Genomic DNA, 18,768 nt, shown 5'->3' on the forward strand with positions numbered 1-18,768 from the left:
ATGGGAATTAGGTTAAGTTAAAGTTGAATCTACCATTGAGCAGGACTTGATCCAAGTCCTTCAGGTCAGGTGAGGATTGAAGTTCAAAGGTCATGGTTTTGGGATAGTAGGACATGACCAGTGACACAGTGGACAGTCTGAAGACAGAAAGGCAGCTGTAGTCCAGAGAGAAAGCACTGGCGTGAAGGAGAAGCCACCAATATGACCATGTCTACTGTATATGCTGTCATGTACACTTGTGTGCATTGTGTACTGCATTTGGTCTACTCTACACAGCAACAGTCTTGAACTACTGCATAATGTATGATTGGCCACATACATACACACACATTATTATGTGTTACAGTTAAAGTTCTAAAATTCTGCCCGAACCCGACCATAACCGAACCTGACCGACATTTAGGGTAGGGTAGGGCCTAAAATGTATGCTAAAGGAGTCGGGCCGGCCTCGGGTTCAATAAAAAAAAAAAATATTTTTTTTATTATTTTATTACTTTTACTCTGTGATAAGAGTTCTCAAATTCTCCCCAAACCCGACCGACGTTTTCGTGCCGGGTAGGGCCTAAAAGGTATGTTAATTAGTCGGACCGGGCTGGGCCTCGGGCCGGGCTGGGCCGGCCCAGTTAGGAACAGAAATTTTCAGGCCTGTTGAGAACTCTAGTATTACTGTTAACAACACACAGTACAGGATCTTAGCAATGCCACCCTGATAGAGCTGTGAAAATGAGAAATATAATACAATAAAAGCTTGTCTGGTCTACTTGGACTTTTTTTTTTAAGATTTGTGGTAAAATAATTCTTCCCCATGTAGTTATTTTTGTGTTGCTTTGGCAACATCACTGATACAAATCGAGAACCAGTGGTTTCAGTATTTCCACTGGGTTTTGTGGAAACCACGGCAAGAGTCGTATCGTCACTCACTGCAACAGAAATTGGGGAGGTGAAAATAAAAGCAATGTTTTTAGTCACTATCATACATTAGTCATATATCGTGGAGTGGAAACCTCATATGTCCAAAACTGTTCACATTCAAAAACAGCAAAAGTAGTAGATCTACAAGCTCAGGCTTGTGAATCTGCTACTTTTGATGCTTTTTGTGTGAAGTTGTAGTATATGATCAAGTAGGGCGTTCATTTATGAGAAAACACAAAGAGGTAAAATATGGAGATAAGAGGTTTTCTGCCCGCAACAACATTTTTAGCACAGAAGCCTGCACTGGAAACATAACATGGACAGATATGGAACCAGAGCAAAGCATATTCCTCTCAAGCACCACTGCAAGATAAAAGAGACAAAACAAAAATACAGAGGGGAAAAATGTAGTTGTACCCTCTGGCGTTTAAAAAAAAAACACACACACACAAAAAAAAGAAAAACATAAGAAAAACAAAGTGTTGCTAGGTGTGTGCAATCTAGTAACATTGACTTTAAAAGAGTAGGTTCACCCAAAAAATACTTACTTATTCTGTATCAACACCCCACGAAGCTTTGAATTCACGGAGATGTCTTTGTTTTTGTCGCATTCCTGAGCCAATAACCTGATGACCGGCGGAGAGATGCTCATGTCTCTGGTCTGAAATTCTCAGCGAGGACTCCAGAGTCCAGCCACAACATGTACGTTGCTGGACGCACAGAGGTTGAAATCAAGTCCACTGAGGAGGCCTTTGAGGTGATCCGGAGGTACACCTCTGGGAGTCTAGTCGCTCCCAGAGTATGCTCATTGTCAAGCTGTTGCAGGCCCCCCTTGGATGCAGATGGAGAGAACATTTTTCAAGATAAGAGCCAGGTCTGTCTCCTACCGGAGTCTTGCTATCACAATTATTGGCTCAGGAATGCGAGTAAAAAAAAGAAAAGAAAAACAAAGAAATCTCCACTAATTAAAGGCTTCATGGGGTGTGTAATATGTAATTCTTTGGGGGGAACAACTCCTTTAAACACCGTTTGCATCTTTTAAGGCAGTGTTTCTCAACCAGTTAGTCAGTGGGACGGGACCACAATGGGGTCGCAGGCAAAGAACCATTTAAATAAGAGGAATATTAGGGTTATTCGATGCATCAATGTTCAACAACCCCCAAATTCCTGTAACCCCATGAGGCGGTAATGCAAAATTCTAAGTGGTCACCATGTCTGTATACATGCCTGCCAATAGAAATAAAACATTGCATTTAATGTCAACACTGGCTGAGGGCAACACTGTTTTAAAGGCACCTCAGGTTTCAAACCTCTCTATTGCTCAACCTGCGTCCTTATCAATAAAACCAACTACGTGTTAAGTACGAGTTAGTAGGGTGTTGTTCAAATTCTTCTAGTCATGAAGGCATTATTATAGCAACGCATAAGCTGTATGATGAGAATCTGACATCCGTTCTCTCAATCGAAATCAGTCTGATGTCCCTGAAGCTCTTTCAGAAGAAAAGAAAAGAAAAACAATATTTCGCTTCAGCAAAACCTGGAGGTTCTTGTTCTTACAGATACAGACAGACGTGGCCGACAGCTTGATATGTAATGTGATTTTTAACTAGCTGGATATTTGGAGTACAAAAGAATACAGTCAGGCACCGTTAGAAAGCTAAGAATGTGTGCTCTTTTTTTCTTGCAAAGTGCACGTGACAAAAAAAAAGAAAAAAAAAGAAAATGCATTTTCGGCGACACTTGGCTGATTTCGGTACATCAGGTCGCATGTAGCTTGACGAGATGCCATCAACCACCCACCCACCCCATTTTGTCACTACCACTGAAGGCACTGTGTGAACGAGTGTGCCACTCGTCCTCTGTCACAACCCCACCCTCCCTCCCGCCACTCGATTTTCCTCCATTGTTTCCCCCAAAACCCTGTTTTTTCCCCGCCGTTAAAAAAAAAGAAATCTGTTCCCGTGTCCGCTCGCTGTTCTCTCCTCATCTCCTTCTTTCCTTTGCCTTCCTGGTTGTTCTCACCACACCTCGTCCTGAGGTCTCTCTCTCTCTCTATAGCAGGACACAACGCTTCTTAGGTTTGGTCTCCGGAGGCTCCAGGGCGGCCAGGATGGCCTCGTCAAACACGTTTTTCAGACCCCGCTGTGGGAGAGGGAGGGAGAGAGAGAGAGAGAGAGAGAGAGAGAAGAGTGAGTGGGGGGTGAGAGAGAATTGGTGAGGGAAGGAGGGCGACAGAACGTCAAGGGGGGACGAGAAGGATAGAAAGGGGAACAGTGACATAGCGAGGTCGATAGGAAGAGATTTGAAGTGAGGAGGAAGAGAGAGAGAGATACGGAGGGATAAAGGGGAGATTACTATTGGGAACATTCATGCAGATTTATAAAATAATATGCAAATACCCTTATGGTCTCTGTTGGGTGGAAACCACCTATGTCCAAACTGTTACTTTGTAGAATTCAAAAGTAGCAAAAGTACCAGATCTACAAGCTCAAGTCAAAACGTGTCGCTTTGTGCCGTGTGATCTACTACTTTTGACTGACAGTGTTTTTTCGTAAATTAATGCCCTACTTGATCATACTACAAAGTAAAAGAAATGGGGATAGGAGGGTGACGAAAGTGACGTTATATAAAGTGTGTGTCTGTCTCTCTCACACACACACACACACACACACACACACACACACACACGCACACGCACACGCACGCACGCACACGCACGCGTTAATTTGATAATTTTAATTGTAATTCTCCCACAAACAACCTTGGCTTTTACCTGTGTGAGAGCTGAACACTCCACATATTTGACGGCTCTGAGGTCCCTGGCTAGCTTGTCCCCGCTCTCGGGGGCCAGGGGCCTCTGTTTGTTCTTGGCCAGCTTCTCCACCGTGTTGCTGTCGTCCCTCAGGTCCACCTGGGTCCCCACCAGGAGGAAGGGGGTCCGGGGACAGTGGTGGGAGATCTCCGGTACCCACTACACAGATAAAGAAACAAAGAGGGGAAAAGAAAGATCTGTTTGAGATCACAATTTGCAATTACAATTTAGGTCTTAGAAGTGCGAGGTCAGAACAGGCAGATTAAGCATGAACTCTAGTCAATAAACAAGGTGACATACAGTAAAGGTGGTTGCACACTGCACTGCGTGTTTTCGTTGCGTTTTGGAAATCCGAAAGCCGTAGGCCAGGGAAGAGAGAGAGCAAGGGACTCAGTGCAACACCTGCAAAAATCGGGAAAAATCAACCCTGGTCCAAAAATGAATACGAAACGGGCGGCAGTGTGCAAACGTGATTGACATAACGTGAGGTTGATTTTTTTATTCACGCACTCCGAAATTCACTCCGATATTCGGCCCGAAAAACGCAGCAGTGTGCAAAGTAGCCTAAGTAGGCCAAGATAAGCAGATTGTAGAGAGAACAAAGAAACTAGGATACCAGGTAAACAATGATTCAGGCATGGTGTCTAAACAAAATGCTATCTAAATAACATTCTTAGCTATCTAAGTAACACGAGAAACAAGTTACAAAGATATTTCTGCATTGTAAGGCCAGACTATCGAAAAAATTTCAGAAGAGATACGGGGTGAGGTGGAGTCTGAAAAAGTGAGTCATTGAATTGGACTACGGTAGAAAACTGGGAGTGAGTCTGCAGTTTTGACTTCACAGTGGGGGATTTATTCTACTGTTTGGGTGGGAGCCAGGAGGGAGAAGAGTCTAGTGCATTGTCCTGAGTGTTTTAAGGAAGGCATTCAATGAATTAGCTGATCCAAGTGACTGGGAGAGTGGTTTTAGGGTTGGATCATATCTTGAAGGTATGGAGGTGCCATTGATGGGGTGCCTAGAGATTGAATTAGAAACGTGTGCTTTGAAGAAAACGCACTATGGCAGAAAAGGATGGACAGGGGCAAAAACAGTCTCAGCCACACCTTCGGCCTGGCGGAGTCAATTAGTTCAGTAGTGGCACTAATTGAGTGTGTTAGAAAATATTTGGAATTTATTTGGACATTTCAAAATATATTTAATATTGTTTTAAACTTGAAGTACAAAGTTATTTTCAGTCAGTTCTAACCAAAATGGCTATTATCTCGCTTTCCTCGCAACATAATCGCTAAAATATGCTATAAATATATGGTGCTGGGAGTGAAAATTGGGAACATAATAATGTAGGGGTGCCTTGGATGAAAAGAATATTTATAGGGGTGCCCCGAGCCAAAACATTTTTTGAACCCCTGTGTGAGAAGGTGTGCTCATCTGATGCACGACAGACAGATGGACAGACGGACAGACAGACTGACCTTCTCGCGGACGTTCTCGAAGGAGGAGGGCGACACGACAGAGAAGCAAACCAGGAAGACGTCCGTCTGGGGGTAGCTGAGGGGGCGGAGCCTGTCGTAGTCCTCCTGACCTGCAGGGTGAGATCAGATCCCGGAGATTCACTTCTGCACATTTTTAGGCTTTTGTGTGAAACTGTAGTCTGATGAAGTAGGGCAGTGGTTCTCAAACCTTTTCAGGCCGCGACCCCCAAAATAATCATATTTTAACAGAGCCCCCCCCCCCCCCCCCCCAACCCTGACGAGCACTAAGAGTTGAGGCATTACTTTTTGTATAACATGGTTCTGTTGTGAAAATAGCTTCGGCCTCTAATATTTGACATTTGGCTAATGTTTAATTTGTCATTTTAGAGCTGTCACTTTAGAAATGTGTAGATACCCTCTATACACTTAAACCTTTGCTTTGTTTTGTGTTGAGAGAGAAAACAATGTTGCACATTAAGCTAATCATCTGGGGACCCCCCGAAATAATGACCCACAGGTTGAGAACCACTGAAGTAGGGCGTTAATTATGAAAAAAAAAAAAAGAAATTAGAAAACACAAAAGTGGAGAAAAGAGGTTTCTGCCCCAACAACAACGACATCAAACTGGGGGGGCGTCCTCTAAATTCAAAAATGTTGAAAGAAACAGATGTTGTACCTGCTGTGTCGAACAGACCCAGGGTGTAGGGCTCCCCTCCGATCATCACAGTCACTGCATAGTTGTCAAATACCTGGGAAACACAGAGAGGGAGAGACAAGGTTCAACACGTTCAACTAACCCCTGCAGTCATTTAAGCCTATACATCATCACTAGTGTCCAGTGTAATATATCACTTCAGCCAACATATCTAATGCAACAACTCAAAACCTAACACCCCACTGGCTGCCCTCCATAAAGGAGTCTATTGAGGCAGACAGATAACATTCAGTAGAACACAATGAATTGAACATTGAGAGAGAGTATGTGATTATGAAGTCAAATGAAGGCCGGACAGGAAGTTACAATTCACTTCATCACCACCCGCCCGCCCTGTCCCGGCGACAGACTGTCTGTCCCTGACTGTGAGAGAATATGAGAGAGCGATTCAGGGTATGTGTGTGTAACTGTGTATGAGGGACAGAGAGAGAGAGAGAGAGAGGGAGGAGAGGTAGAAAACAAGAGGTTCTGGTTATGTATGTGTACGAGGGAGAGGGAGCGAGAGGGGGGGGTTATAGGTGTGTATGAATGATAGGAGAGAGAGAGAGAGAGAGAGAGAGAGAGAGAGAGAGAGAGAGAGAGAGAGAGAGAGAGAGAGAGAAAGATTCTGGGTATGTATACACACATACCCAGTGTATACTGTACAGTATGCGGGACATGCTGCTGACTTGTTTTGAAAAGAGTCTGATAGAGACGGTCAGTCTGTCTGTGTGTGTGTGTGTGTGTGTGTGTGTGTGTGTGTGTGTGTGTGTGTGTGTGTGTGTGTGTGTGTGTGTGTGTGTGTGTGTGTGTGTGTGTGTGTGTGTGTGTGTAGGCAAATGAGTGCAACGGGTTTCCCATCATTCCAGACCCTCCACCCATTCCGCTATAGACTGGAGCGGCCAGGTTCTAAGAGGATAGTCATGTCCCAGGGGCTTTTTTGCTTAAAACGATATCCCCTAAAACTACCTGGCTGGATTAGTGTCATAACATTTGCTGTTCACCTTCATTCTTGCCCTACGGCTAAAGCAGGGTTGTGTCTCCTCCCCCACCCCACCACCCCTGGGAGGGCGCCCAAAAAGAAAATAATCACAGGAGAGGTTATGTGAGGACAACATTTGTTTATGCTGCACAAAATTATAACTTATTTTCATCCACTTGCATCCCACATATTCTCAATGGGATACCAGTCCAACTTGTCAACTTGTAAAAACCTGATCTCCAAGCTCACAACGTGTTTTCACAATTCGTTGTACGGGATGTTTTTGTCAGATGTAAGAAGAGGCTGGGGGCTCCAAGGAAAAAGGTTGGGAACCACTGGCCTAGATGATTAACTACTATGTTGACACCACAGCGCCACCATGGGCCAGAGCTTCTACCTGCACAAGTGGATAGCCTTGAAACCTGCCTGTTCAAGATGTTAATCCTCTGCTAGCATGAGACAGCATCGCTCTGTCCCACGCCGTTCACATGGGTGACGAATCGTGATCAGGCATGAAATATCGCTGGATATTGTTGTCTGTACATCGACATTACATTGAACCGCTTCAGCGCTCCCTACTCCGTTCCATCACCACACACACAAGCACAGCAGTCCCTCCCAACATGTCTCACTGACATGCCTGCAGCCAGCTTCTTTGTTACAACAGGGACTGAACTCAAAGTGATCCAGGGTGTGTTTTTACACGAGACCTGCTCTGACGTCACTGAAGAAACTCACCTGGACTTAAATAAATAAATATGTTATATGTGCACTTACACTTCAGTGAGGAGCACAGACTGAGCATTCCATTCTATATATCACTTCTCCTCAAACTGCTCAAGTCTTTTGAATTGCAAGAAACTGAAATAAAAAAACTCCTGCACACTCCTTTTGAAGACACCGTCTTCAAATCAAGAAAAAGGTTTAATGGGAATACGAAAAGCTTAAATGGGAATACGAAAAGTTTTGTTGTAGAGGGAAAAGAAAAGCAGACCAAGTACAGGGCTAAAGGTCAAGTTCACCAAGAATTGAGGGTTTTAAGTGGTTAAATAAAAGCAAACAAACAAACTAAATAATAATTAAACACAATTTCATAATAATAGTAGGGGTCCCTGCTTCATCTCTCCCTTAACCAACGGGGTCTTTGGCATGACAAACGTTGAAGACCCCTTCTCCAAAACGATCACCAACTACAGCAGCGCAGGTTACACACAGTCTGTGGTGTCTGTTTAATTAAGCTGCCTTTTAGTGTTTTGTGTAGCCTGCAGACACAATATTTTGCCACGCTGACTCTGGCTGAGTGAGCACCAACAAGTCTGGCTGAGAAAGAGAACAACAGAGAGAATAAAGCACGGCGGCAGCCCGGAGACAAGAAGAGAAATAAGGGATGAAGTTGTTCCAATACCAGTATCGGAAAAGCTGACGATACTGGCCAAAAACACTGGTATCGGTGAGTTTGCCCGTCTATGCCACTCTCACTTTTCAGGAATCAAATTCAACTAGAAGCAGTGCTCTTCCGAGCACAGGTCGGACAGACGGACGGACGGACGCACGCACGCACGCACGGAGGCGAAAACATACTCTCCCCATGCCTTCGGCTGGTGGAGACAAAAATAGCAGATGGACAAGCTCGAGCTTGTATCTTCTATTTTTGATACTTATTATGTTAATATATAAAACCTATTTTATATGAAAAATATGGCGATAACAGATTTCTAACCCGACAGACAGCAACTATATGGCATCTAAAACTGATGTGTAGAGAGAGAGACTCGAGACAGTCGAGAGATGTCAGCTTTTGCCCTTGCTAAGCCCAACACACTTTGACTTTAATCCTTGAAGGAACTGACAACAAACCTTGGACTTCACACGGTGGCAATGTGACAAGGCAGGACTTATCTAACACGTAGACCTGTCAAGTTGAGGTTCATGCAAGGAATTCGTTTTGGCATTTTTGTGGGAAACAAACTGACATACAGTAAGCTGACGAATGCAGGACTGTAGATAATACAGGAGGACTCATGTACTGTAATTGAACACAACATGCATACAAGACATACATAACTAACATTAACAAACAATGAGTAGACAAGTAGTAACGAATCATGCAGGAATAGTTGCAGATTGAAAATGCTATTGTATCTTAGGTCACAATGCATCCCTGACCATCTCATAGGTGGTTTTGCTAAACTTTACGCTATCGTAGTCTTGGCCAGAACAGCATAGAATTCATCCTTTAACAAACCTACGCCTATTTATTTGAAACTTGAAAGCCAATCCCAATACAGTTCCAAATCCAATATCAAGGACCACCACTCTTCGCAATGCTTCTGCAATGCAGTCATTGTTTTAATCTCCAATTTGTTTCTACCTAGTTTTAGCTTCTTGATTGAATTTAATTTAGACGCGGCCAGTCCAGATAGATGATGGCCACTCTACCACGTCATCCAAAAACCTTGTGCAAGGACGTGCTATGATTGACCAGTAGCCAGTTGGGGCAAACGCTCTTGCCAAACCATGATTTATTTACAATTCTGTTGGGATGCAACTTGAACGATTCGGCTCCTCCGCGGTCCAAAACTATACTTTATCAGTTGTCATAGGCGAGAGGCACTTCCGCGTTGGCCACAGAAGCAGGGCGTGCCTATAAGCACAATGAATTGGTTAAGGCTTTGGTATGTCGCCGCTCTAACTCCTGAGCCAATGTCGCCCCAGTATGTATCATTAGATAAGATAAGCACGTTATTGATCCCATTGGGGAAATGCAGGTGCCAAAGACAGTAGAGCGGTTCAAAACAGATTACAGGGAAACAAGGAAAAGGGCAGCAGGCGGATATCTCAGATCATCTTGCTAGCTATGGAGGTCAGAGCGATTGGATCATGATGATCCGTCCTCAATGCATCTTAGGTGTATTTTACACCTTTATTCTTTAAGTGGTCAAGTAGAGATGTATCAATAGCATTTTGTCCTTCCCGATACCGATTCCGACACCAATAACTTTTGTACTAATCCGATACCAGTGTGTAATTTAAACAAATCTAATACAGTGGTAGAGTATAAAACAGTCATACAACATTAACTGAAGCATTCAAAATATGACTGTAGCTGAGTGCTTAGTGAGAGCCCCTGGTTGTTGCAGGTTCGATTCCAGGTCAGGTCAGGCCAGCAATGTGTCGATATGTGCCCCTGAGCAAGACCCCTAATTGCTCACCGAGCGCTGTAGAATGGCTGCTCACTGCTCCTAGTAGTTACAGGATGGGTAACTGCATAGCACGAATTTCACGTATGTGCCTATATAACATATACTCTGAATATATACAGTACATGTCATATACAGTGACAAAAAACACCCCAAGGAGTGGAGACTATTCTATTATAAATATCATAGTGTGATAAATGATGTGGTATCGGAATGTTATAGACTGGAATACTCGCCGATACATTTTAATCAGTATCGGTAGTCTCGTGTGGCCAGACTGTTGCCTAACGCGATTTGCAAATGCTCCCGGCATCTGGGGCACGGAAATAGAAACGATGAGTGCGAGATAAAGCGGATGTGACGCAGCCGCTCCCTTGGTGCAGTAGCAATAGAATGTCCTACTGGAAGCGTTATGTCTCCTTTCAATATTTTTGAGGGTGTTATTTCGTCTTTCTCTGGTGTTGTTGGTGTAACTTCCATGATGTTTTCAAACGTTTTCTTAAACTATACACCCATAACAAGAATATGCCGCTCGAATGACTGTCTGTGCGAGTGTGTTTCTGTTATGTTTCCAATGGGACTACAGTTCAGTGCAGCAGTGACTACTTCCGATACTCGCCGTTCGGGAGCTGTCGTTCCAGACTCTATATAGCATTCGGAGATTGTTGAATAGTTGTCTGGCTACGCAAGACTACAGTATCGGCAGCTTTTTCCGATACTGGTATCAGTATCAGAACAACTCTATGGTACTATCACATTAAAAGCCCTATCCCTCAAGAAGCAATGCTAGGTGTAGAGTGGATTAAGGAACTGATTGCAGACACAATGTACAAGTACAGACTGGTACACATACATACATAAAACCATCAATTAGCAACATGCTAAGTCATACACATTCAAATCTCTTAGTGAACACAGATATGCAGACACAAGCACAACAAAACACACAGTCAGCCAAACATACTGTACATACATGGTGTCACACCCTCATATACTAGTGTACACACAATCATACACAAAAAACGTTAGTCACACACACACACACACAGTATACATGCAATGCAACCACACCCCCTCACACTAATGCATAAAAAGTTATATTCCATCACACACACACACACACACACACACACACACACACACACACACACACACACACACACACACACACACACACACACACACACACACACACACACACACACACACACACACACACACACACACACACACACACAGTTCAAGTTGAGACAAACACACTGATGTGTCGGGACACGGTAGAGAGGTGAGGCATGGAAAAACACTCACACACATCAGTCAAATACACACCAAAACACTGACACACAAACACCCACAGGGATCCACATTATAAATCATTGGTTCTCAAAGCGAGGTCCGGGGAACCCCAGGGGTCCCTGGCAATAGTAGTTAATGTAGCATCACAATAATTCTTTTTTATTAACCACTTGCTTGTACATCTGCTATTTTTGAAAGATATCGAAAAAGTTTGGATATTTTTTAGATTAACAACACATTTGATGCCATTGATTAAACAATGATTTAATTGCAAAGTACCAGAGTTTGTTTGTGTTGTTTTTTTTTCTTTTCTTATTTCGGTAAAAGTAATCAGAGTAAATGTAATTCAAGTATTTCCGTTTTTTCGCCGCGATCGTTTTTTCTTTCACCCAGGACAGAAAAATTACAATCGCGGCCATCAGTGCTTTTGCATGAATGTGATCTGGAGTTAGATTATGAGATAAATCCACTTTTGTGAATCTCACATTGGCCTGTATGGAAACCGGATTCCCTGATTGAGCCATCTCCCGTTGCATTGTGAGAATTTGAGTTTTTCTCTTCAGCTGCCCCAGACAGCAAGCTACGGTTTAATATAAAACCCTATCACATTCGTCATACTCGCCGACGGCACACAGGACATCAAAGAGTCACTTGCCAACCTTGTTGATGGCATCCAGTGAGTTAATAATTTCAATTTCTTTTTTTTAAACATACATATTCTTTTCTGGGGGTCCTTGGCATGAAAAGGTCTGAGAACCACTGTAAATCATCTAATGGCCCGGAAGCACTATTCAGTTAAATATTGCCTTGGAAAATAGCATTAATTTCCTGTGGTGCTGCGGTTTGTCAAAAAATGTTTGTGAAATTGTCACGTTAATTGTGAGCCCTTGGTTCAAATTCAAAAGGCAGAGAATCTTTCCGTATCAGGCTGGAAATTGATTACAATCCGATTATTGTAATTGTCATCTACATATTTCTACTGTTTGTGTTCTTTCATAACTGAATATCCATAGCGCCACCATCAGGCCGATTTTTTCAAACACTTTTTTGGACACTGCTCCTACACATTTTGCTCTAAAATCACGCTGCGACCTGACGGTCGCTTATCTCCCGATTAGGGAGTCTTACTGGTCATACTACCGCTACTAAAAACGTGTCATGTAAAAGCATCAAAAGTCGCAGATCCACAAGCTTGAAAATTGAGCATTACTGCTTTAAAAGCAACCTAGGTTTCCTTCCTGTTATGTCAATAACATTTAATCAAAGCAGCATTGAGTCTTAGTTAAACTGGAAGAAAGAGACAGACAGACAGACAGACAGACAGACAGACAGACAGACAGACAGACAGACAGACAGACAGACAGACAGACAGGGAAAGAGGAAGAGAGACAGAGGATGGGAGACCAGAAGAGGAAGGGAATGCTTAGTCAATATGGTATTGGTAGCTGCACTGTTGTGCAATTTTATCATCCATCCCTGCTGACTCTCTCTCTCTCTTTCTACATTAAATCAAAGGAAAGAACATGAAAGAAGAGATAGGGAGACCGAGAGAGACAGCCAGAGAGGGAGACAAATCAAGACCTGACCATGAGAAAGAGACATGACAGGGAGAAAGAGGGAGGGAGAGAGAGAGAAAGAAAGAGTGAGGGAGATAGTGGTGGGAGGGTAGAGAAACAAGGCAGGCTGAACAGGAGGTGAAAGGACATACAGCACAGCACTTCATGTGAGTCACCCTGCAGTCAGTAATCCTATACTCCTGTGTGGCAGACATTAGGTCTGTCCCTCGTATCATCTCTCACCTCATACAGTATGTCCAAAACAGCTACTATTCAGCATTCAAATTCAAATGTATCAAAAGTAGCAGATCGACAAGCTTCGAGCTTCCTGATCTGTAACTTTTGCTTGACTGTAGGATGATCAAGTAGGGCCGCGTTAATTTGCCAAAAAAAAAAAACACAAAAAGTTAAAATATGGAGATGGGAAGTTTCTGCCAGTGCCCGACAGCAACGACATGAGGAGGGAGCACAAATCATTATATATGAGCCAAGTCCTCGTCCTCCTGACACAAACACAACAGAGAGGTGCATCACGTGAGCTTGTGGTGTATAAACAAGATATAACGCCACACACACACACACACACACACACACACACACACACACACACACACACACACACACACACACACACACACACACACACACACACACACACACACACACACACTTAGAATTTCCTGGAAGCAGTATTACTTCTCCTTGCTAAAACTTGTACGAGGTCCTCAACTGGCTTTGATGTAAGGCGTCTTCATAAACCCCAAATTATACTAAACACGCTTTGCTTCTTGTCTCTTCTTTCTGTGTTTTTGCCCATTGTTATAACATTGAGTGGGTTTTTCTAAGTCTTTGTCGTATATCATTGGCTAAATAAACAACACTAAGCACGGGTGCCCATCGACCACGTGGCAGTTGCACTTTTGCTAGTGGGATCCAGCATACCCGTGTTGGCCTATACTACCGATTTCAGTGGTCACTTGGCAGCGTGTCTTCCACACTTCAGCCAATCCTTTTTTACCAGTCACGCCAATGAACTGCAGCGGATGAGGTATCTAGCTTTTTATATCTATGGTTGGGACACTGGCAGAGGTAAGTGGGAGGGGCAACACTGTTCAAGTGCATGTCAAGAAACACCTTTTACCACTCCTTCGACTCCACCTTTGATTGCTTTTCTGTGTTTTTAATGTTTAATTGTGTGTTAAGATATTTTTCAGTCACTTGTGAATGTGAATATGTCAATGTACAATGCATTGGAAGATACATCACTTTAGAAAAAGGTGTTATATACAAATACTGATGATTTGATTTACCAAGATCTAGAATTAAGACATGCAGTGGTCATCGCCATGCTGGCTTGTGGACATTTTTGTAAAGATTTCGTTTTTGCCCGAGACATAAAGAATTGTGGACAATTACTATAACCGGAAACACAGCCCTGAATGACCATAACAGGTCTGTAACGTTTATGGAGGTCCTTGCAAATAAAACATTTGAGAACCACTAGTACTAGTTGGATTCTTAATGTGCCATAGTGTCGTAGTAAACCAGGGTCACATACAGTATATTCTGAAGAAAACCTGGAGACTTGACATTCAGTAATTGGGTTTCATTATCAAAATAAGAACATTATAATGTATAAAGAAAATCTAAGATTTGCCAGGGACAAGACCAAGTCTTTGCCATGGACAAATGTGTCAGTGTATGGACATGTCGATGACCTCTGCAGGTCAGTAAAGGCCATGTGGTCCTAGTGGTCACAAAAAGAAGAAGAAAACGTGTGTGCGTGCGGACAGACAGACTCAGTACTCACTGTGGGAACGTATTCCGAGGGGAACTTGTTGGTGGTGTAGGAGATGAGTAGGCAGGTCTTTCCCACTGCACCGTCACCCACCACTACACACTTTATGGTCTGCATCTGCAGGACAGTCACACATGTAGAGGGTTAGCAGGATTAGGGCTGCAACAACTACCGATTATTTACTCAGCCATTATTCTGTTGGTAGCGTCTTTGATTAGTTAGAATAATCCGTTAAGCACTTTAAGCGTTGTTTTATACATCGCTGCACAATGGTGTTGTACAAAAAAAAAGAAAGTACAAATAGCAGATCTACAAGCTCACAACTCATCTGAGCTTGTAGATTTTTAGCTATAATGACAATATATATCTCTATAGTCTCTCAGAGGAACTTGCCCTGTCGGGCAAGTACAGGTATGTTCTACTTCCCCAATGGTCAGGCCCACTTACCCGAAAAATACATTTTCCATTATAAAATGATATGACTGTTGGAAAAAGGTAGCATTGTTCTTCCAAAATATCCTATAATATTTAAAGAAGATGGAATGCATTTAATTTACTTGCCACGGGCAGTCGGGCAACCGATAGTGTCAACTGTCAACCCCTGTCGTATACTAAAGACCACCAGATCAGACAAGTCAATACGCCAATGATTGAGTCCCAGTCCCAATCTGGACATTCAGAATACAAAATGTGTGTGTGGGGGGTAGGGGTTGGCTTGGCATTGGTTTGAGTGTATAATCCAGTTGTATGACTTGTATCCTTCACATATAAACAAGGTAGTCCATGTAATATATATGCCTTGTTTTAGATTAGCTGTGCCCCCCCCCCCCAGCATTCTGTTGGTGAATAACAAGTGGCAGGCAGAATGGAATGCCACACGTCTTGATATCCAGAGAGAGAGAGAGAGAGAGTGAAAGACAATGGACTGACAGACAGTCCAGTCCACACACAGGGCAGGCTGTGTAAGACAATGTGTTTACAGCTCTCTGGCCAGGCAGGGATCCTGTGACCAGCGACGAGTTGCTGAGACACACACATACCCAGGCTATCGATCAATTACATGGGAACAATGGGAAGAGGGCCTGGAAGCCAGACCCCATATAACTGGGCCTTTGTTTTTTGGAGTGGCTGTGAGAACGCTGCGTCAACGATGCCAACTTAAACGTCAGTCACCCACCCTTGCAAAACAATACGCACGTGCAGACCAGTCGAGGGCTCCAGTTTATTTTATCTGGGTTAAGTAGTCTCTCCCCTGAAGCGACCAGGTATATAAATACATATCAGAAATTTTACTTACGATTTTTGATATGTATCGAATACATATTATACCTGTCATGTCATGTCATGTCATGTCATGTCATGTCATGTCATGTTATGATATGATATGAATTTGTTATGTGTATGAGGACCACTACAATGGACATAAGTTCTGGACTTTGTGTCATATCCTCGAATTGTTTTCAATTGTGTTATGACTTAATAAACTAAATTAAACTTAATTTGGTCAGAGTTAGCAGCCAGTGATTCTCAACCTGTCCATGTGATTTTGTGGGGGTCCCCGGATGACAGTGAAGTGACAATGTAACTTAAGGACGTTTAAGACCTTTTTAACATTGGCAACAAATTGCCAAACACCACAAGAAAGGCAAATGTTGTGAAAATAGCTGATCTACAAGCTCAATACCAGCTATCTGTGGAACAGAGTCAAACTAAATGTAATGCCCCCACAGACAGTCCACACCTACATACAATTCCAAGTGCTTGTCAGAGTGTGTGTGTGTGTGGGGGGGGTGTCCCACTTCAAATATGATGATTTTGGGAGTTCCCCAGTTCAAATTAGGATTATTTGGGGGGTTATGGTCTTAAAAGGTTGAGAACCACTGAGTTAGCTGACATTTAGATTCGCTTACCTACATTAAATGGTAGCCTGTCTTCAGTACTTTTACTTCTACTCCACTGCATCTCAGAGGCAAATATTGTACTTTTACTCCACTACAATTATTTAAAAAAAACTTTAGTTACTAGTTACTTACTTACTATAGATTAAGGTTATTACAAAACATACAGTAACCACTTAGCCCTATATACATTTTGGCCATTTGAAAATAGCAGATCTAGGGCGACGCTGGCCTACCAGTCCAGGCACATAGGCTCTGATGCCTGACAGCGTGTCGTGGGTTCGAGTCCCGATCCCAACGACCTTTGCAGCATGTCGCTCCCTATCTCTCTCCCTATTTCCTGTCAGTCTAACTGTCCTATCAATAAAGGCATAAAAGCCCCCAAAAAACATCTACAAGCTCACAATGCGTAGCGATGCGACACATTGTGAGCTTGTAGATCTGCTATTTTCAAAAGATCTATTTTTAAAAAATGTCATTCTGCATAATGAGTATGTCTTACTTTTGGTACTTTAAGTACATTTTGATGCCAATACTTTTGTACTTTTACTCAAGTAAATGTTTAATTCCGGACAGAGAGTACATCCACATTGCATTTTTAAGTAAAATATTTGAGTACGGTACTTTTTTGCACCACTGCCAAATGCACTTCCGCATAGCTAGACAGACAGCCAGCCACACATTACTGACCTACAGTAATAACACACACTGCATTCATAATATAAAAGCACACACACACAGGCCAATCTTGCTTCTTGTCAGTCACATGATGGCGGCTTAGATTTTAATTTAATAGAAATATACAGTTGAGCCGTTGTCAGTCAGCCCAGTGTAAACAACAGTAGTCACATTTAACTGACAGGCTCGCGTTACAGCAGTCACAATGTGTCAATTAGCCGTTAGCTAAACGTTAGCCAGTGGTGGAAAAAGTACTCACACATTTGACTCAAGTAAAACGATCAATGCTGCAATATAGAAATCCTTTTGAAAATAGCAGATCTACAAGCTCACAATGCGTTGAATTACACTGAGATGTAGTGAGTAGAAGTAAAAGTACTGAAAACTGGAAATAAGCAAGTAAGGTAGCCTACTACACATACATCAACATTGTAAGTATTACTAAAGTAAAACAACAACACTTTACAGTACATTTGTTCTCATAAAAACAACACAAAAACAGAAAAGACGTCGTCAATATTCCACCACAAAAATCCCGGCTATGGGCCCATGGCACTGAATTCCTTTCCAGCTGAGATTTTAACATAGCCTGCTGGGCTAGCATGCTATAAAACGGTAGCTAGCGCTGGGTTTTTTGGACAGACAAGCATTAGCCGGTGTTAGTTCCGTTAAACACAAACAACAACTATTAACAAACACTCCACAACGTTGTTGACACTAGTTCAGGTTCACGCGTTCTGGTAACCTGCCCTTTAATGAAGGATTTTTATTGTTTGACACGAATCACAGAGAGCGAAAACAACAGGCTCCTTACCTTTTCTGTGTGTCTGTGTTGGGTTCGGGTTGAACTGGCGTCATAGGAGTGTAGAAAGAAGGAGCGGTGCAACACTTCCGGGTTTGGTGGGGGAGGGAGGGGCGGCACTGACGTCACAACGACTTTGGAAAGATGATGATGACGTTGATGATGAACAATTTATTAATTGCGACCGTAGTTCGCATATTAGTGAACAGTCAGAGTCACAGCTTGTCCGTATATGTATGTATCTGTCACGTCTGACAATGTGGTTCTATGGGTTTGCCGCTCTGACATCACGCTCTGACTTCACTGTGATGTCACACTAACAGAATCCCTTGTATGCCCATATATGGAGTTCCCTGATGTCATCAATATTAAGCCCATATCTAACAGGACTGGGAATATGGGAATCCCCATATGAAGGCCACATTATGGCCACATACCACACTAAGAGAAACAGTATTCTGCAGACAGGGATCTCCATGTATGGGCATAAAAAGGTATATGTCAGATGTCATAGACATCTGTAATAATTTACGACAATAAGCCACTCTCGAGTCCCGACCTACTTGGTGTCAGGGATCGTCTTTGCACCTGGTTAGCCCTGTAGATAACTGTCAAATGCTGCATAGGCTTTTTGAGCGTTGTCAGCGCTCCCATGCTGGACCAA

At 42.9% G+C, this 18,768-nt stretch overlaps 1 protein-coding gene across 1 annotated transcript; it reads right to left on the reverse strand.

The window, feature by feature from the left end:
* Positions 1-2,884: 2,884 nt before the first annotated feature.
* Positions 2,885-18,149, reverse strand: LOC308292776 (cell division control protein 42 homolog). Its single transcript, XM_080735204.1, has 6 exons — positions 18,117-18,149; positions 14,739-14,843; positions 5,877-5,949; positions 5,201-5,310; positions 3,686-3,883; positions 2,885-3,054 (listed from the first exon to the last, which is right to left on the reverse strand). Exons 2-6 carry the CDS (start codon positions 14,841-14,843, stop codon positions 2,965-2,967), a joined length of 576 nt encoding a protein of 191 aa, XP_080591330.1. The 5' UTR covers positions 18,117-18,149; the 3' UTR covers positions 2,885-2,964.
* Positions 18,150-18,768: the final 619 nt, after the last annotated feature.

The sequence above is a fragment of the Nannobrachium achirus genome (assembly GCF_963921795.1).
Source record: "Nannobrachium achirus genome assembly, chromosome: 10".
In the NCBI taxonomy this organism is placed as follows: Eukaryota; Metazoa; Chordata; class Actinopteri; order Myctophiformes; family Myctophidae; genus Nannobrachium; species Nannobrachium achirus.